The following is a 17,504-nucleotide window of genomic DNA, read 5'->3' on the forward strand; positions in this document are numbered from 1 at the left end:
TATTTTTAGAAGCACGCATGCAAATGAGTTCTGTCATGCACGATGGTGAAACGGCAGAATTTAAGATTCCTGACCGCTGTTTTGAGTGTAAATGTTCTGTTAATTATTTATGCATGCATGCATGCACGTCACTGAGAAACTATCTGGAAGGAATAAGTAATAGATTACTGGCCATTTAAACACACAATTATGCTCCATTAGGTTATGGTTAAACCAAAATGGAATACAGCATTTATTGAAATAAAAACAATGTGCAGCTCATTTTCAACACACACACTCTAGTAATGGTAGGAGGGCTTAACATAAATAGGTCTGTTCCCTTTTTGTCCTGGTGATTTGAGAATATGCACCACGGTCTCCTCTGATAAGGCCACTTTATCTTAGTTGCGATGGAGTAAAGCAGCTCCTCTGACGGAGGGGAATCGTTTTATCTGCATGCAGAAACATTCTGGTGTTAAGTTACGAGGAAAATGCGGGCTTTGCCGGTCACGGATAGGCAGGATGTGTTGAGAGCTGTGACATCATCCCTGTGTTGAGCTCTTTGTGGCTGCTGGCTACACTATGGGATGACTTGAGAGGACTCGTTTCTCCTTTGCAGCTTACTGGGCCATAGTGCTGGTTCTTTCTTTTCAGCATTTCCTCACTTTGGTTCCTTTCATCCTGTATGGTTGGCGTGCATTTTGTTCCAGCCATCAAATCAAGCTTTTAGAAGCTTGCATATGCATATTACCGTGTTTTCCCGACTACAAGGCACACTTTTTTTCATAAGTTGGCTGGGCCTGCGACTTACACTCCGAAGCGACTTATGGTACTCCCATAAACCTCATACCAAGAACAATGTGATTCTACATTTGCCATTAGGCATTCTCTAATGTAAGAAAAACTCCCGTAGAACTACCGGTACACATATATGACGACTGGGAGCATACCAGCATATTACTTCAAGCATTCATTTCACAAGTGTCTGTAAATGGACACTACTGTTCAAAGGTTTGGGGTCACTTAGAAATATCTTTGTTTTCTCTCTTCCCCCGTTGTTGTTGCGTATTGGCTTCCGGACTCGGACTCGTCTTCCGGTTCGAAGACATTTTTGTTTGATTTCCTTCTTCTCTGTGTTGGATCACGCTAACTTCCTGTCTCCGTTTTGGCTGGGTTCTCATTTCTCCAGTGCAGGCCTCCTTTTCTGTGTGAAATGCTGCTGTCTGTACTTTTTGAATGATGCTTGTGACAACCTCATTACAGAGCCCAGATGCCAAGGAGGGGATTGATCAGACTCTGAGCGCATCCAGAGTCAATGAGCCGCAGAAAGCAAGACTCAGCTCGGCCTGGCGCGCCCTGTTTGTTTGCATTGTAATTACCCAGATCGTAGCAGCGCCATGGTAGACACAAGCACCACTGGGATTCTCCATGGGGAATGCAAACAGATACAGGCCGCCTCTACCCCTCAATGAACTCTAGTGCCATTGTTTCATTTGTAATGATTAGCTGGACCAGGGAAACAAGCCAAACAGGTCACAATTGACTTAGTCATACCCCAAGATAAAATGTTGTGCAAAGGTATGACTTGTTGTTGTTGTCACTGAGCAATGTAAAGATTCTAATAGATTTCCTGTTGACGAGCCTGACTGCTCTGCTGGCGCTGAGCTTTAAGCCTGGTCTATTTTAATTGCCTTCTATACCAGAGGAGAGGATGGTAGTAGCAGGAGACTGAGCCTGATTGGCCATGAAAAGAAGCATCGCGAGGTCAAATGTTTTGTCGGGTTGGTGCTCGGCTGCGTCTTTTGCTTTCAGCACTTTGGAACATCCTTCACAGCAGCTAGTATTTTAATGGCATTCTGAATTCCCTGGTAGGACTGGAGGTTTTCATCAAATAATCCTATTAGAAGGATATTATGCAAACGTGGAGATGCCTGGGAAATGTGGCCGAATAAGCATAACATAGCGCCGACCGTTGTTTATTGTGTAGGTGCAGATGTTAGAGCATTTGAGTCTCATAATGAAACCATTTTAATCATAGCCAGCGATTTTAACCGCTGGACAATGAATGCATCACAATGTTCTGGTTCTCTTTGCTCCTGACCCTCAGACAACCCGAGTCCATCAGTGGAGCCTTTCATTATAACTTGACTTTGCAGTTGACGCATATAATGAATTTACTTCCTCACTGCTGACCTCATCAAAATCAAATGAAGCCTTCCCTCGACTGACATGACTTTGTTTGACTGATGCAATGTCTTGAGCTTTTCAGCAGGGGTGGCAGCAACTGTTGTGTATAAACCTCTTTAACATGGTATGGGTAACTTCATTATACATAAGCCCTTTCATGATTCAAATTTGCCATTTTTTGCATAAAAGCCCTGCTAATGAATGCTGTACTATAATTTCATATACACAGGGACAACGCAGCCATAGAAGAAGATGCTTTGTATCTGATTGGATAACGCAAGAAAAAGAAAAAGTCCTAACCACTGAATTTTTATTAACAACCTGCATACAGTTCTCTTACAGGGGAACAAACTATACTGTGTTAATGATCATGTCTGTGCCGCTTTGTCTTTGTACTTCTGATATTATCAAATGAATATTGCATCTTTTTAAATGAGCTGTTGGAAAAAAAAAAAAAGTATCCGTATTGAAACATTTGATGACCTGAATGCAAATCCGATATTAGTATAAAGTGGTTGTACTGAATATTTTGCAACACTGACCAGATTCGGTATCAGTGGCCTTATTTCCCGTTATAACTGAACTAGACAGAAACCAGTGAAGGCAGAGTCGGGATGATGAGTGACGGACACAATCAAACACACTTTGCATCTATAAATGTCTCTCATTAAGTAATCCTTTATTTGACCATGACTGAAGGTCGGCTATGTAGAAATTTGCTCATTAAATCTTTTCGGATTTAATGAGCAAGTCATTCTTGACACGCATCGGAGTCGGGGCATCGCTTCAAGGATGGCTGTCCGGCAGTAGCGGGCAACACTTCAGATCTGCTGCGGTGTTTGAATAAAACAATCCTCCCACGGATGCTCAATGAAACCAAGTGTCTTCTAATGAAAGCCGACGGCCATATTTGTTGTTCCCGGTCATTGAGTTAACTTCCTGCTGCCTGCCTGAGCTCATTATTGTTGCGCAGCTCCAGTGTGGTAGTAACAAGCGTGACATTCATGTTGTACTGCTAACTAAACTTACACACCCTTTCATTGATGCCGATTGAGGAAGAGGCTGTTGACCTTGGAAACGCTTGTGGTTTCCTTATCCCCGTTCCACACACGGAGGTCAAACCCAAAACCGACCACGTAGTCCCATGACCTGCCAGAGAAGTTAAACGCTGACCCAGCTGCCTTCTGCCTTCACACTGCTGTCTGGCATCTGCGTGTGTGTGTGTGTGCACACATACCCAGCAGGCCTGGCATCCGCTTGAAACACACACACACACACTTCACACAACTCCTCACGCATAAAACTTGGCTCCTCTCCTGAGGCTGAGCGGCAGCACTCAGATGTTTGTGAGCAAAATTATTTAAAGCCTTTGATTTGAAATGAAGTTTAAAGATGGCGACCACGGAGAGGTGGAGATACCAGGCGTTTCTCTCCTCGCTGTGCCGCTACGCACCCTTTTCCAGCGAACTCGTGCTCTACTATTCTATAAATAGGATTGTGGCAATAGGAGAGGAGAGTTTGTTAGAGGATGCATTTCCATGGCGACAGTTGTCATCGGGTTTTGCCTTTGTGGTCGGAGAGGCGTGGTGGAGGATTCTTGGGTAGCTTAGCAAATAGCATGTGTTTACATTCCCTAGATTGTTACCATAGCTGTCCAAGCAGAAAAGAGATTTGTCTTCAGACAGTGCAGCAGCAGCGTTCCTGAACATTAGGTTTACATGAATCTACCTTATTTAAGTTCATAAATCACACGTGCATACATGGCATGACAAGTCAATCTTATTTTCCAAAGTCCGAGGCTCATTTGTGGTTTTAAGTTACTTGCTTTTATCGTTTCAGTGTTCTGCCAGCAGACTGCAGCTGTTGTCTCCAGGGAATACGTCTAGATTCTGGAAGTTGGTGCTGCTGTTTGCAGGACCCTGTGCCTTCCGTCTTTCATATTAGAAAAGCTCATCTGAAACACATTGCACTCATCCTGTTATTTCATCTCTGCTGTGGTGCTTTGCCTCTCCCTGTTACAGGCAGGAAAAAGTTAACTTGCTATTCCTCCGCGCTCCCGTGGAATCAAATGCTTGTCATCCAGATGGACAGTTACACGCCATCAGTCGGCCGTTGTTTTGTCAGGGAAGATGGTTGTGCAGGGAGGAGGGAGGCAGCAGGGCTGCGATTTTGCTTCAAAGTGGATCGTCGACGTACCTCCGGCTAAGCTTTCAGCCTGTTCTGCCATAGACTTCAACAACATGGGGTCTCGGGAGAACCCTGAGGAAATCCCAACCTGGATGGGAAACTGAAGGATGAGACGAGGATGAGGTGAGAGGAGATGAGTGTGGGAGTCGAGGAGGATGCTGGTCGCGTCTCCCATTCAGTAGGTTAAACAGCGCGTTTGGAGTTGTCTTTTGTTTTCAGCCCGAGGCAGCGTCTCTGAACTCTCTGAATCCAGGTGTTTGGCACCTGCATTGGGAAGATGTGGGAAATTCTCTGCCAAAATTAAGGCCACAAAGTGCATCCATCTATCGGAGCATTTTAGAAGTCCCGGTGCTGCCGTTGCCTGGGTTACCCTTTGCACACTGAAAATGTCATTTTTCCAACAGAGAATTGAAGGTTATCCCTCTCATTGTTGCTTTGCAGGATTCAATACGGCATTGCTGACATGCTGTCAGTGAAACGGGCCAGTACTGCGCCGCCGTCCACCCTTCATGTCCTGCCATTCAGCCGTCTCTTAATCTTAACAGCAGGAATGTACCGATAGATTTCAGACCACCAGTGGACCTGGTAATGGTAATTTCACATGCATCCATATATATCTGCTTTTAATAATATATATCTAAATATATATATAAAATCTGTACATTATTGATTTATTTCCTATCGGTTACAACTACAAGGCCCATTTCCTGCCCAGATGACCAAACAAAGGACGATGTAATGTGAACAACGTTGCCGTTGGTCTCCCATCCAGGGACACGTTCCGCTGTAGGCTATGAACTTGTGTGTCACAATAGTCATAATAGACCCCCCCCCCCACTGATTATACACAGCGGGGTCTGCAGACTAGTCACACGATCTGTCCGATTTCTCCTCCAGAATCCCTCCTCTCTGATACTGCTGATGACGGTGATGATGAGTCGCTCTCCCGTGTGCGTGTACTTCCTCCCCCTCACTCCCACGCTTCTGCCCTTTGTACTGCCTCTTTGTGTTTTCTTCTTTTTCCACTGGCTTTAAGTCCTCCCTTTAAAGAGCTAGTATAGGAGCATCAAATAATCCAGGCCAGCATTCCGACGACACCGGCAGGTGATGATGGAGGTTTGTTTGGGCAACATCTGGAGCAATAATTGGGACATTTCTATTATGTGACCCATCAAGCCTTCATCCCATTGTTTCTCTCTGTCACCGCTCCCTGCTTTGTCTGCCTCATGGCTCTTGTAGTCCCCGGGACACCTGGGGATGAAGCTGCTTTGTTGCTGTAGTCCCTTGTGAAAGAAGTCAGCTTTCAGCCCGCTCATTCATCTCTGCTGCAGCAGGAGACCCCGAGCTGTCAATCCCTCTCTCTGCACACACACCGCCATCAGGACCCTTCTTTATTGATCTGTGTGTGCATCCCACACGAGCAGTGGGGGGGTATTTTGCATCGCATGTCAATGCCTGTGTTTCTCAGGTGTTAAATAGCGGAGGCAGGTGTTCACTGTGCAGCTCTCGCGCCTTCTGGCAGAATTTTAGAATGCAGGATGAATGCAGCCCACACGTTGGTGTCGACACACAAATGCCCTTGAGCCTTCAGTGGGCGCGGCGACCAAGTAGCCATGTGATGCGTCCATTTTGTCCTTTGCATTTTCTTGTCTCACCTGGGCAGGTTGTTTCTGAGTGTCCTGGAGCTTCTGCTCGCTGTTCATCTGTCCATCGCCGGGGGAACGGCCGGGCGACTCCTCGTAATAGATCAATTCTTGTTAACGGGGCGGGACGTTCATTGGTTGGTGGTCATTCGCCACGATTCAGCCTGCGCATGCACCCGCTGGGTAGCTGGGTGCGCTTAATGTATAGGCGATTTAATTTACCTCTACTCTTATCTCCATCGCTTCATCTCCCCTCTTGCTGGCCAGTGATTGCCTCCAGCCTCCCTACTTTCTCCTCCTACAGCCCCCCCCCCCCCCCCCCATCCCCACCTCCCATCTCCCACAGGCCGACTGCCTTTCTCCTACTGGCAAGGGAGAAGCAGAGAGGTGTGCAAGGAAGAAGGAGAATAACAAGATAAAGGAGAGGGGAGAATGTCCAGATCAGAGCGTGAATCACATGAAGAGAATGTTAAATGTTTGTCATATTGGAGCTGGAACTTGTAGATTAGAAAGGAGACGCTCCATTATCTTCCTCTCTGCACTCGGCATGCAATATTCAACCGCTATGTGTATTTAAACACAAGAAGATGCGTAGTAGGTTTCTTTCTATTCACCTCCTTCTGTGGTGCTTAATTAAGACAATTAAATGGGAACAAATAGCCTTTGCTTAGAATTAAACGTCGCTCTTAGTCCCGTTTAAAATGAACTCCAGGCGTTCTACATTTTGCTTGAATGCAAAATTCTCCATCCGGATTCACTGACGCGTTCCAGTGTGTTCAATTGTTTCAACGTGTTATTTTTAGACTTCCGAATCCATTGACCCTGGATAGTAGCTATAAAGTGCTTCATACCCCTCCCCCCCACTTTTGTCTTTGAAGATCTGCTGCTTTTATTTGTTGGAATTTGACTTTGCTCGTAGCAAATGTTAACGGTATACAGAATACGACTTCACTGACTGCATCTCTGTTGAATCTTAATTTCAAACCCAAATCGATGAGACTAGTAAACTCCTGTGTGAGTGTATTCTTATTTGATTTACCATCTGGGACATCTGAGATTAGCCAATTTAAGCTACGCAGTGTCTTGCATGAGGAGACGTGTGAGTCGTCTAACTGCGTGCTGATGAGACCGTTTCAGTAATTAAATCTGCTGCGATCACGGCAGTTCATAAGTGGAATCTGCAGAGGTGACAAATATTTGAGCTCATGTCAACGCTCGAGTGTTTTGTCACAGATCAGGTGACACTCGGGTGTCAAATGCAGTCCTCTGTCGACATGCGAGACGTGATGGATGAAGAATTAGTGTTGCTGAGAAGACGCGAGCCCTGCAGAGTTGGCGTTTGACGCGTCCGTGACGGGTGGAGATTAGTCCCAGAGCTGGGACAAGTTCATAACTACCACTGCACCGCAGCGCCATCGGTGAATCAATATGTGGCGGTCAGCGGCCTCGAATTATTTTCCCGCTGTGACAAGAAGTATGAAGCACAGTTCTGTCTGTCAAGGCTGTGAAAGTATCACATGGTGCGGCACTGAAAAGCCGACAAATGCCACTCGGCCTGTTCTGAATTTACTAGCACGGCTCTCGGCGCCACATGTGGTCTGACACCGAGTGGGGTGGGGGGGGAGTGGGGGGGGGGTGCTCTACCTGTCCTACCAGCTTAAAAATCTGACCGGATTCATACCTATAATTACATTGGTAAGTCCCATTTGACCACACAACCTTATGACTATGTGCTAGAATATTATATTATTATAAGATGATTCGCTGATGTCAAATTAAAGTGGAATTATTTACTATGATTTTTTTTTATATCAGTGAATATTTGACAGCAAAAATGCTGATTTCGTGTTATGTTGTCAGCATGAAGAGGTTTTGTTTGAGAGAAAGAAGCGAGCCAGATATCGGCTGTCATGCTTTCCTGCTTTCTCGTTTGTGATTCTTCTCATTTCCCCTCATCTCTTGTTTTTTCATTCATTCAAATGAAGTGAAATTGACACCTGAATAATAAAGTACTACTCTGAAGTGTCTTCTCTCCCTACTTTAGTCTGTACTGTGTTGACATGATTGCTAGCGCATGTGTGCCAAACATGACAAGGCTATTTCTGGTTGACTGTACTGCTTTATTAAGATTACAATATGTGCTGCTGCAATGCATAATATTATGCTATGTTGTCCTGTTTGACGCGTCGAAGTTGCAGAAAATGTCTCCCGGACTGTTAGTTTGACGACTCGGGTCCGTCGTCAAACAGCATTGTCAGTGGGGACTTTCCCAGTTGGTACCTCTTTGTATCAGGAGACTAAAGTGTTGTTTTTCACAATCTATATGTATATCTATATGATCCCAGTTGGCATCAAGAGACAGCAGCTGTCGTCCTCTTCAGCGATCTAATCAGCAGAAATAGACTGGGTCTCCCCTCCCTCGCCTGCAGGCCTCTTGGCGCAGAGGTCGCAGCGACTTCTGTCCTCTGTCTATTTTTGGAAGAACCATTTTTTTTTACGACATTAATACATGCAGGAAATCACAATTTCCTTCTAAATCATCATTTTGTCTTTTAATACAGGCGCATGCTTTTCATGTTGACGTAACCGTTTGCACTCAGGTTTGTTCCTTAGCTTAATCAGGCACCATTCATTTAGTTTGAATGTAAATTTGAATAATGATATGTCATGATATAAAGTGGTGTCAGTAGATATCTCTCTGAGACTTGCATTAAGTTGTCACACAGTTAGAATAACAATCTGAGCTGGCGAGAGTCCAAATAATCACTTTCATCGTACTGATTACGCTGCAGCACTTTTCTGACTTAAAAGAAATGTGAGCATCATTTTGATGAGACTGGAATTCCCTCTTCAGGAGCACACTTTGTTCTTTTCAGAACAGGATGCGTGTTAATTGATAGATGCAATATTAAACAGTAGTCATCGCTAGATGCTCTACTTATCCTCCCTCAAAACATCATCATTGTGCATCGAGCACAACGGTATATTGATTTTTATGGCGAGATTGCAACGGTGTATGTTTTGAATCAATGCTGTGGAGAAGATGGCAAACATGATTCTAGGACAGTATAGAAATGACAATTAATGATACGTATAATGTATAAAGATAAATATCTCCCACCAGCTTCTCTTGTCTAATCTAACCGCTGCATGAGAGTGATGGAGACCTGATGCTATGCTGCCATTGGCTGATTTGCTTTCGCGGTGGGACTTGGTGAAGCAGCAGTTGATGTGCTTTGTTTGTGGTTTTTTTTTGAATGCTTAAACTGACAGTTATTCTACAATCAGCAAAGAGTTCATTCACCCAAACGCTTATCAGGAGCAAACTTTGGTTTGTAATAAGCTGCCGCCCATTTTCTGGAGTCAACAAATAACACAAGCAATAGGCTTCAATGTTACATTACATGTTTTGATTTCATCACATTTCATGGATTGCGCAATACGAGCTGGATGGAAACTAGACTCATCGGGACGTATTTCCTTTTGTCTAATCATGTATTGTAAAGAAAATCACGATTAACGAAGGAGAAGTGTCTTGCGTGAAAGACAGTAGTGTCTTACTGTAGAATTCTGTCTCCGAATGGGGGTGCAGCCTTGACATTTGGGTCTTGGTGAGCTATTGCAGCTCTGATGTATTATTCTGTCATCGTATTGCTGCAGCTTGAATTTAGTGCCGGGGTGAAGTCAGTCAGTGGAGGAGGGTTGGGCTGAGAGTTGGCTTCAGTAAATATCTGGCATCACAATGTCAAAGAAATCTGAAAATGTATATGGTCACTTGTATTTGTCTTTTGAGAGTCTTGAACACAGGCCCCTCCTAAGAGCGGCATGCCTGACTTGCTGGAGATAAGGAAGAAGCAGTTAATCCTGCTGCAGCATGCTGTCTAAGTACCAAGGTCCACTGCCTATAATGCTGAATACAGCGGATGCACGTCCTCTAAACAAAGAACCGCTTTATTTTGAAAAATGTCAAACATAATTATGAACGATGGAGTTTGTGTTTAATTACGTGTCTGCAGCAGCAGCCATGTCGTGAACTAATTCTGCTTGTTTGCCGTTGTGTGAATGTAAAAAAAACAAAATTGTCCTCAGTGCTGCTGGCTAAGGTTAGCGCTCGGCTCACCCACACCCACCGAAATGCTGAGATTTGAATAAGTTATGTCATCTAATTCAATTAGTCTTTTTACGGTACAGTATATGCATATTTTCTTCAAACTCAGTTTATAATTTTGCATAACTGCAAGTTGACTAAAACTGAGTGCAGTCACACACAAAACAAAACAAAACAAAACCGGGAACAACGCTGCGCCAACATGCCCAAACAGCAGATAATTACACATTTATTAGATCAACAAGGGAGCAATCATCTTCTGGAATATATTTATCTGAGAGAAGCTAAAGCGCATAGATGAATTCAGAACTGTTTCCTCGTCCAAAAATTGAGATCGACTTCTTACTAGATCTGTCCTTTCTAGTCAAATGGAATTTACTGAGGCTGAAAGTTGTTAAAAGGAGGTGCAATAACAGGTAGAGAGGGAAGTTATCGCACAGACATCCATCTGTAACCATGACAGCGGAGAGGACACCGCAGCTACGCCATCAGAGAACGATTGCAATAACAGAGCTTCTCGTGCCAGCCGTCTTATTGAAGGCTGTTTCAGTGATTACTATTGATGAATTAATGTGCAGCTTACATTTACTGGCAGCATGGCGGCTTGGCGGTCCACTGTGTCACAGCAGAAATCCCCCCCGTGACGTGACTCTCGCTGTGTCCTAAAGTCTGCAGGTGTGCTAAGGGGGACTGTGCAACGGTTGGAGAATAGTTCGCATTTAAAATCTATTTAAGGATTCAGGGAAATCTGCATACTGCCTCCTTGCAGATGTACATCCGGAGATGAATGCTGTGATGCCTGTTAGCTAGCTAGGATGCTAGAAGTAGCTCGGCACAGTTTGAGGCCCCTCTCCCCTGAAACGCTAATTGACACCCCACGTTATCTAAATCTTATTGGCTGACGGTGCTTGGAGGCGGGGAACATTTAGCATAGTGCGTGTCTACTAAGCCGTTACAGTCTACCATGACCCACACACACCTGCCGACACACACACACACACACACACTGTTGAATGCTCCCCAAACAGTAAAACGAAGCGTCTGTATTTCATGCTTTTGCTCTGCTGTGATCATTCAGCCACAGAGAATCACGACGCTGCTCATCCTGGTTTAGGTGGAGAAGCTGCAGCTCAGCAAACATCTGATTGGTGGTGCCCCTCACCCTCTCTAGCTATCCTACACTGGACGTTTCACATGATGCTTCTGCCATTTATTTTCAAAACTGCTCTGAACACACATTTTGTTCCATTTGCGATAAAAAAAAAAAGAAAAAAAGAAACAGCCTTGGCCTTCATTGGGAATACAAACCGATTTCACGCTTTCACGCCTCATTATTTTAAGCCTCTTTTAGGTCACTCCAGCTCCCGATGGCGAGTGGTTTGAAAATAGTGGTTGGATGTGTGTTCCATTTGGGTTCTGATTATCCCGTTTGATCTCAGAGCGTACAATGGTGCTTGACATTTTCTTTTTTCCTGTTTATATCTCCGTTTGCAGCAGGAGGTGTCGTCTGCCCCTCTCACTCACCAGACTGTCAGGAGAGCACATGGCCTGCAGTCAGCAGCCCACTCCACACTGTTCACCCAGCCTCCCACTGCCCTGTCTCCACAGGTGAGTGTGCGCGTTGCTAGCAGCTGATATTAACAGAGTGACTTCCAGTTATTCAGTCAGTCTTGTGTGTGTTTCATCGATGATCAGCATCTTCAGCGTCTGTGAATATTTGTGATTCTGTGTGAATATTCAATTGAGTCCAAATTTGGAGGAAGTGATTCTCTGAAGCATCAAACAACTTTTGCAATATTATTATTGTGGCTCAGTTCATAGAGTGGGTCGTCCAGTGATCAGAAAGTTGGTGGTTTGAATCCCAGCTCTGACTGTCCGCATGTCGAAGTGTCCTTGGGCAAGACACTGAACCCCAAATTGGGTCTGGCAGCACCTTGCATGCAGTCGCCCACTGGAGTGTGAATGTGTGTGTGAATGGGTGAATGTGAGGCCTAATGTAAAGCGCTTTGAGTGCAGTGCATTTACCATTTACCTGCCCATTTTCCAGTGATGTTGCCGGTTAGTGTGTTCACCGCATTGTAAAGCCATTCAGAATGCTTGGCCAGTAAATGATTATTTCAGATTGTTATGTCTATCTGGATATTACACATTTGGATCTTAGCAATCGGCTTGGCCATTGAAAAGCTACCATCCATCTGCATTTCAATAGTAAGTTTTTATTCCTGTGCAATCTATGAATGCTGCGTTAATAAAGCTGCTGGTTGGAGTCTCGCTCTCGATCTAATTGGGATTAATTGTCACTATTAAAACTCTTGTCATCCAAATCCCATTAATCCTTCTCCACTTCCCCTTGTTTGTCGCCGGGGAGTAAATTGTTTCTATTATTTCCAGTTTGCTGGTGATTAGCATTGCAGGGATTATTTTGGGGAGTCCTTCGAAGCAGCATCTCCACCGGGTGTCAATACCTTGATTCAGCGCTGTTGACATGAAGCTCCCGTACGATTTGCCAGTTCCCCTTCAAATCGTAATAGAGCCTGCAAATCAAGACTGACAAATAAGTATTTTGATAATAAACACCAGCAAAGCTTTGCAAATGCAATGCGCTGTGGAATGATGGGGGGACAAGTTGCTTTGGAAACAAGAAGCTTCGACACATCACTTGCTTCTGTCATTTTACCACAGCGAAAATGTGTGCGTGTGTGTGACCCCAATTTAATAGTTATGTGTGTATTCAAAATAAACACCAGTTTAAGTGATTAGTGCACATTACTTGCCGCTTCTACTCTCGGCTTGTCTGGCCAGGGGTTGCCACAACAAGTCGACCTTCTCGTGTCCTCCAGTATTACGTCCACGTATTGTCTCCTAGGACGACCTCTAGCTATCAGTGTGATTTCCTGCTGTCGGTTGAACCAGCAGCCATTCCCACATCGCCCCTCTCCCTGTGGCATAGTCTCCAGAGGACAAGCTGTTTGTTCAGAGGACGCAGGAGATGGGAGAAGTAGGGAGTGTTTGCCTTGTCAGGACTTGTTGTCTGCTAGGTAGGGCTCAGGATGTTGCCTTAACTGCCCTTAGGAAAGGATACATCGGCGAGACGGTTTCACTTTACTCAAACTCCAGAAGACGAGAAATCGGGTCGTATATATACTTGAGAGATTTGCAAATATCGTCGCAAACGACAGCTACAACACCGACTTTCAGCTGTGTGCGGCATATATTGCCCAAATCATTCATTTGGCATCCCTCACTGCTGCATTGCTGCACCACAGGCACTTGTCTCGACTCGGCGAAGGTAGCCTAGCTCTGCCCCCCCCCCCACCCACGCACGCTCCCTCTGTTGGTCCTTAGCATCCGTCCGTTTAACTGCAGCTTCCCCCCCTGAGCCTTGACGGGTCACGTCTGCACAGAGACACAGTCTCAGTCTCAGCAGCGCCATTGATGCACGGACCTCTCGAGCCATCTGCGGCTCACCCTACAGATGGGGAGCTGTGGCAATTTGGAGAGATTGTCAAATGACACACGGAGAGAGAAATCTGAATGAGGAAGAGAAGTCGTTGGTTTCGCACTGGCGACCGTCTGACTCATTGTGAAATAGAACCCAATCAGTTTATTGAGCAGAGATAAGAAAGATAGTAACACTTTGTCAAATCTCTGGCAGGTGGGTGAAGTCGAGAGCAGAATGAGCTGTAGCATGCAGAGAGGACAATGTGCAGACTCGTAGTTTGAAGTTGGGAAATAGCCACTTACTGGAAATAAGGGCACTCCTTTCTGCAAGATGATGAACATAGCATTTCTCCTTCTATGCAAAAGGATGCACTGAACTGCTTTCTTCACCCTCTTCCCCTCAAACAGCTTTGCCATGAGCCCAAGTTCCCTCTAAATGTTTATACAGAGTGCATCTCTCCGTTCATTCCGTCCTCTCCTTGTATGGCAGCGATACAGCAAGAGTTCATAGCGTGCTAGTTTATACTGCACCACCCTTTTACTCTTCAGCTCCATTGTGTGTGAGCTGCTACTACAAGCCTGAAGCTTATCACCAGGTCAGAGGGCAAACCCTTTAACATTTCAAAATCCCAACTTATTTTGTATAGGGCCACCGAGATAGGGAGGAAATACAATGTAGAAAAGTTAGAAGGTTCACATATCCACTCTGAACAAGGGAACAATCAATTGTTCTTTATAGATACCATCTTGGTTTGTCCCGGTCCCCCCCCCCCCGCCCACAACGCAGGCAAAAGCAGTGGAAGATACTGGGAGGGGGTTGCTACGGTGTCAATCAAAAACAGATCTGCTTCTTTGAGTCATGTCTGAACACACAGAGGTGACATATCTGTGGATTCAGTGTGACTTGCACTTCCTGGAAGATGTTAATATTTCATTTGTAGCTGTCGCTTAATAAATATGTATTAAGATTGTAAAAAAAAAAAACATGTTTTCTTCAGCGTCAACGTCACCAAGTGGCAGCTGTCAGAGGAACTAGCATTAGCTAACTTGTTGCCCCCTTTTTAATGGTGACAAATTCACCATAGATGGAGAGAAGCCTGCGAGCTAGTTTAGGCAGTGAGCTTGCTCTGCGTTGTTGTACGGTACATGCTTGCAACACACACACACACACACACACACACACGTGACATGCTTCGTTTTCGTCGAAATGCTTTGCCTTCTCTTCCACTCAATGCTGCTGGGATAGACTCTATAGCCCAACTGTGACGCTGCAAACGTTAAATGAAGGTGGATACCGGTAGATTAGTGTTTCCATCCCCCGAAATGAGCAAAACACACTGTTTTCCATAGTTTCCCATCAACTAAGCCAGCCAATGGCAGCCATCCAAGTTGATCTGAGCTACATCCATAAACATTTCTATCACAGAATCTGCAACCATCTCATTGGTCAAATAGATGGTATGTATTCTGCTCTTCTATCATGCTGTATATGGCATATAAGTGCTGCATGCAGTCTTTCTTGAGACACATACAGTGTAAAAGACAGCATTAATGCTTCATACTTTTGTTATCACAATGTTGATTGTCACTCACCTACACCTTTTCCTTTGATCATGGCACAGCACAAATGTAACTGTGCAGCCAGGTGACATCATGGGCCAAAAATAGTAGCTGATGAACTAGCAAAAGAAGGTTAGACTTAGCGGCTCGCGGTGAAGATCTGTCCTGATTGTTCTGTGCAGTCTTCACCCTCCCACTGGGGGGCATGAGGAAGAGAAGGCGTCACCTGCAGATTTAGACTCTTTCTCTCTCACTCAATCCTTCATGTTTGCCAGTTAAAGAGAAATGCAGTTAGAAAATAGGTGGGTGTATATCCACCATGAATGTAATGACAAAAATGCAACAGAATTCATCTCAAACTCTAATCACCGCTTCCAAATTCCAAGGACCACTTCTCTACAAAATGTGATTGAAATCTGCTCAAAGCTTTGCGATAATCTGCTTATTGAAACACAAAAATCAGCCAAACCAGCACAAAAAAAGGGCATGAAAAGAAAGGGGAAGGACACAGTTGCTGCTGCTGCGTCATGATTCTGGATCACCAGAATCCCTGCCATTCTCTAGAAAGCATTGATGCTCCGTTTCAAGCAGAGGTGCACCGACGGTTTCTAATGGAAACCTGTGTAAATGGAGTGAATGCTGTTATGTTATATACACTGTTGTCCTTGGGTTCCTTTTAAAAAAGCAAATCCAGTGCAATGCCAGGTCTTTATTGTGGCTTTCTGTGCAAAATAATAAAAAAGGTCTCTCTCCATGCTTCAGTTTCTAGTTAACAAAATTGCACCACTGCAGTAGCTAGATGTTTATTTTTTTTTTAAAGATCATTAACACAGCAAAACCTATTTATAAAGCTCTACTCTGCATGAACATCAAGAGAGCACAAGCAGTTCAACTTTAATTAACTGGGCAATCAATTAGTGCTTGTTGAGTCCCTTGTCTGACTGACGACACTGACTCATCAGAGTTCTTTGAGTATTACTGGTGTCACTTCACCAGTGGCGTGTTTGATGACGCTTAAAGCAGTGTAACGTTTTGTTCTCTGTCTCTAGAGTGATGCTGAGTGGAAGAAGTGCAATGAAGAATTATTGTTGTTGACTTTGAATCAAACTGATTATTTAGCTATTACACAAATGTTGTAAGAATGGCAGGCAAGGATTTGTGCTGTGCAGAATATCTAGTTCTAGTGCATGCTTCCCGTAAACTGATACTGAATACATGCAAAGTATTTGCATGTATTCAGAAATTCACATCTTGACAGAAAATCCATTGATTGCCCCTGTGAAATCTGAGCACGGTGATTACACTATCATTCATTTCTTCATCTTCATAATCGTAATCGTCTCATCTTCAGCCGCTTATCCAACGTTACAAGCCATGGGTCTGCTGGAGCCTATCCCAGCGGGCTACGGCCGAGAGGTGGGGCGCACTCCGGATGAGACGCCGGCTCATCGCAGGGCCATCGCACTATTAGTATTATTTAATCAGTCCATGCTAATTTGTCTACAGGATGCAATATTTCATAGGCTTATTTGGGCCCGTGGATATCAGGAGAGTCATTAGCAAAACTCATATTCTGTTATTAATATGTTACAGATATTATCTCTTGGCTGTAGCATTAAATGACTAAGAATACACAACACATACACAACTGAAGTATTATTACAGTTGTCCTCTTTAACCCTCTGTGTGTTACGTAACGTCAGCGTTTCTAGCCGGGCTTCTTTCTTCCCTCTACTTCTATTCTGTTTCCCCGAAACTGGCAAATTAAATTAAACAGGAAAATGATTTCTATGAAATAGCTTAATTGCTGTCTTGCCCTTTTCTTTTCATTTGCTCTTACGTGACTGCCTTTCATATACTGTGAATGTATAATCAGTTTTAAATATAAGAAAAGGCTTTGTCAAATTGGGCCAATTTGACCTAATTTTTTTAAATCCATCCATCCGTTTTCTTGTAGTTCAGACGACCTCAATCATCTCCTCTACAGTCCCTTCATCCGCCCTACGGCTCACGGGTGTTGCTGGAGCCTATCCCAGCTGGGTACGGGCGAGAGCTGGGGTACACCCCAGACGCATCGCCAGCGAATTGTGGGGCCATGGGATGGGATTTCCCTCTGGGATTAGTAAAGTTTTCTGATTCAAATCAAACAATAATTGATTTTTAAAGCTGCCTTTTGTTAGATATCAATCTTTTGATCTGCCACAATAATGCAATGAATTTAAATGAAAATACCTCAAGTTGCAATTTTTCAGTGAGATTAAAAAACAGCTTAATTACCTTAATTAATTACAGATCATAACTAATGAATTGTTCAAATGTTTTAATCGCTTGACAGGACTAATGGCGATCATTCATCATGATTGAATTTACTGTATACTCCTGAGACCCAGCCCGCTGAC

The 17,504-nt window shown here is 44.3% G+C and overlaps 1 protein-coding gene across 1 annotated transcript in view; it reads left to right on the plus strand.

The window, feature by feature from the left end:
- The window catches only part of mcu (mitochondrial calcium uniporter), a 42,566-nt gene that overhangs the window by 9,437 nt on the left and 15,625 nt on the right, over positions 1 to 17,504 (plus strand). The window contains exon 2 of the mRNA XM_068741412.1: positions 11,602 to 11,712. Within this exon, the coding sequence (XP_068597513.1) occupies positions 11,602 to 11,712 (111 nt within the window). The remainder of the gene's footprint in view (positions 1 to 11,601; positions 11,713 to 17,504) is intronic.

Source organism: Brachionichthys hirsutus, chromosome 7 (genome assembly GCF_040956055.1).
Source record: "Brachionichthys hirsutus isolate HB-005 chromosome 7, CSIRO-AGI_Bhir_v1, whole genome shotgun sequence".
Taxonomy (NCBI): Eukaryota; Metazoa; Chordata; class Actinopteri; order Lophiiformes; family Brachionichthyidae; genus Brachionichthys; species Brachionichthys hirsutus.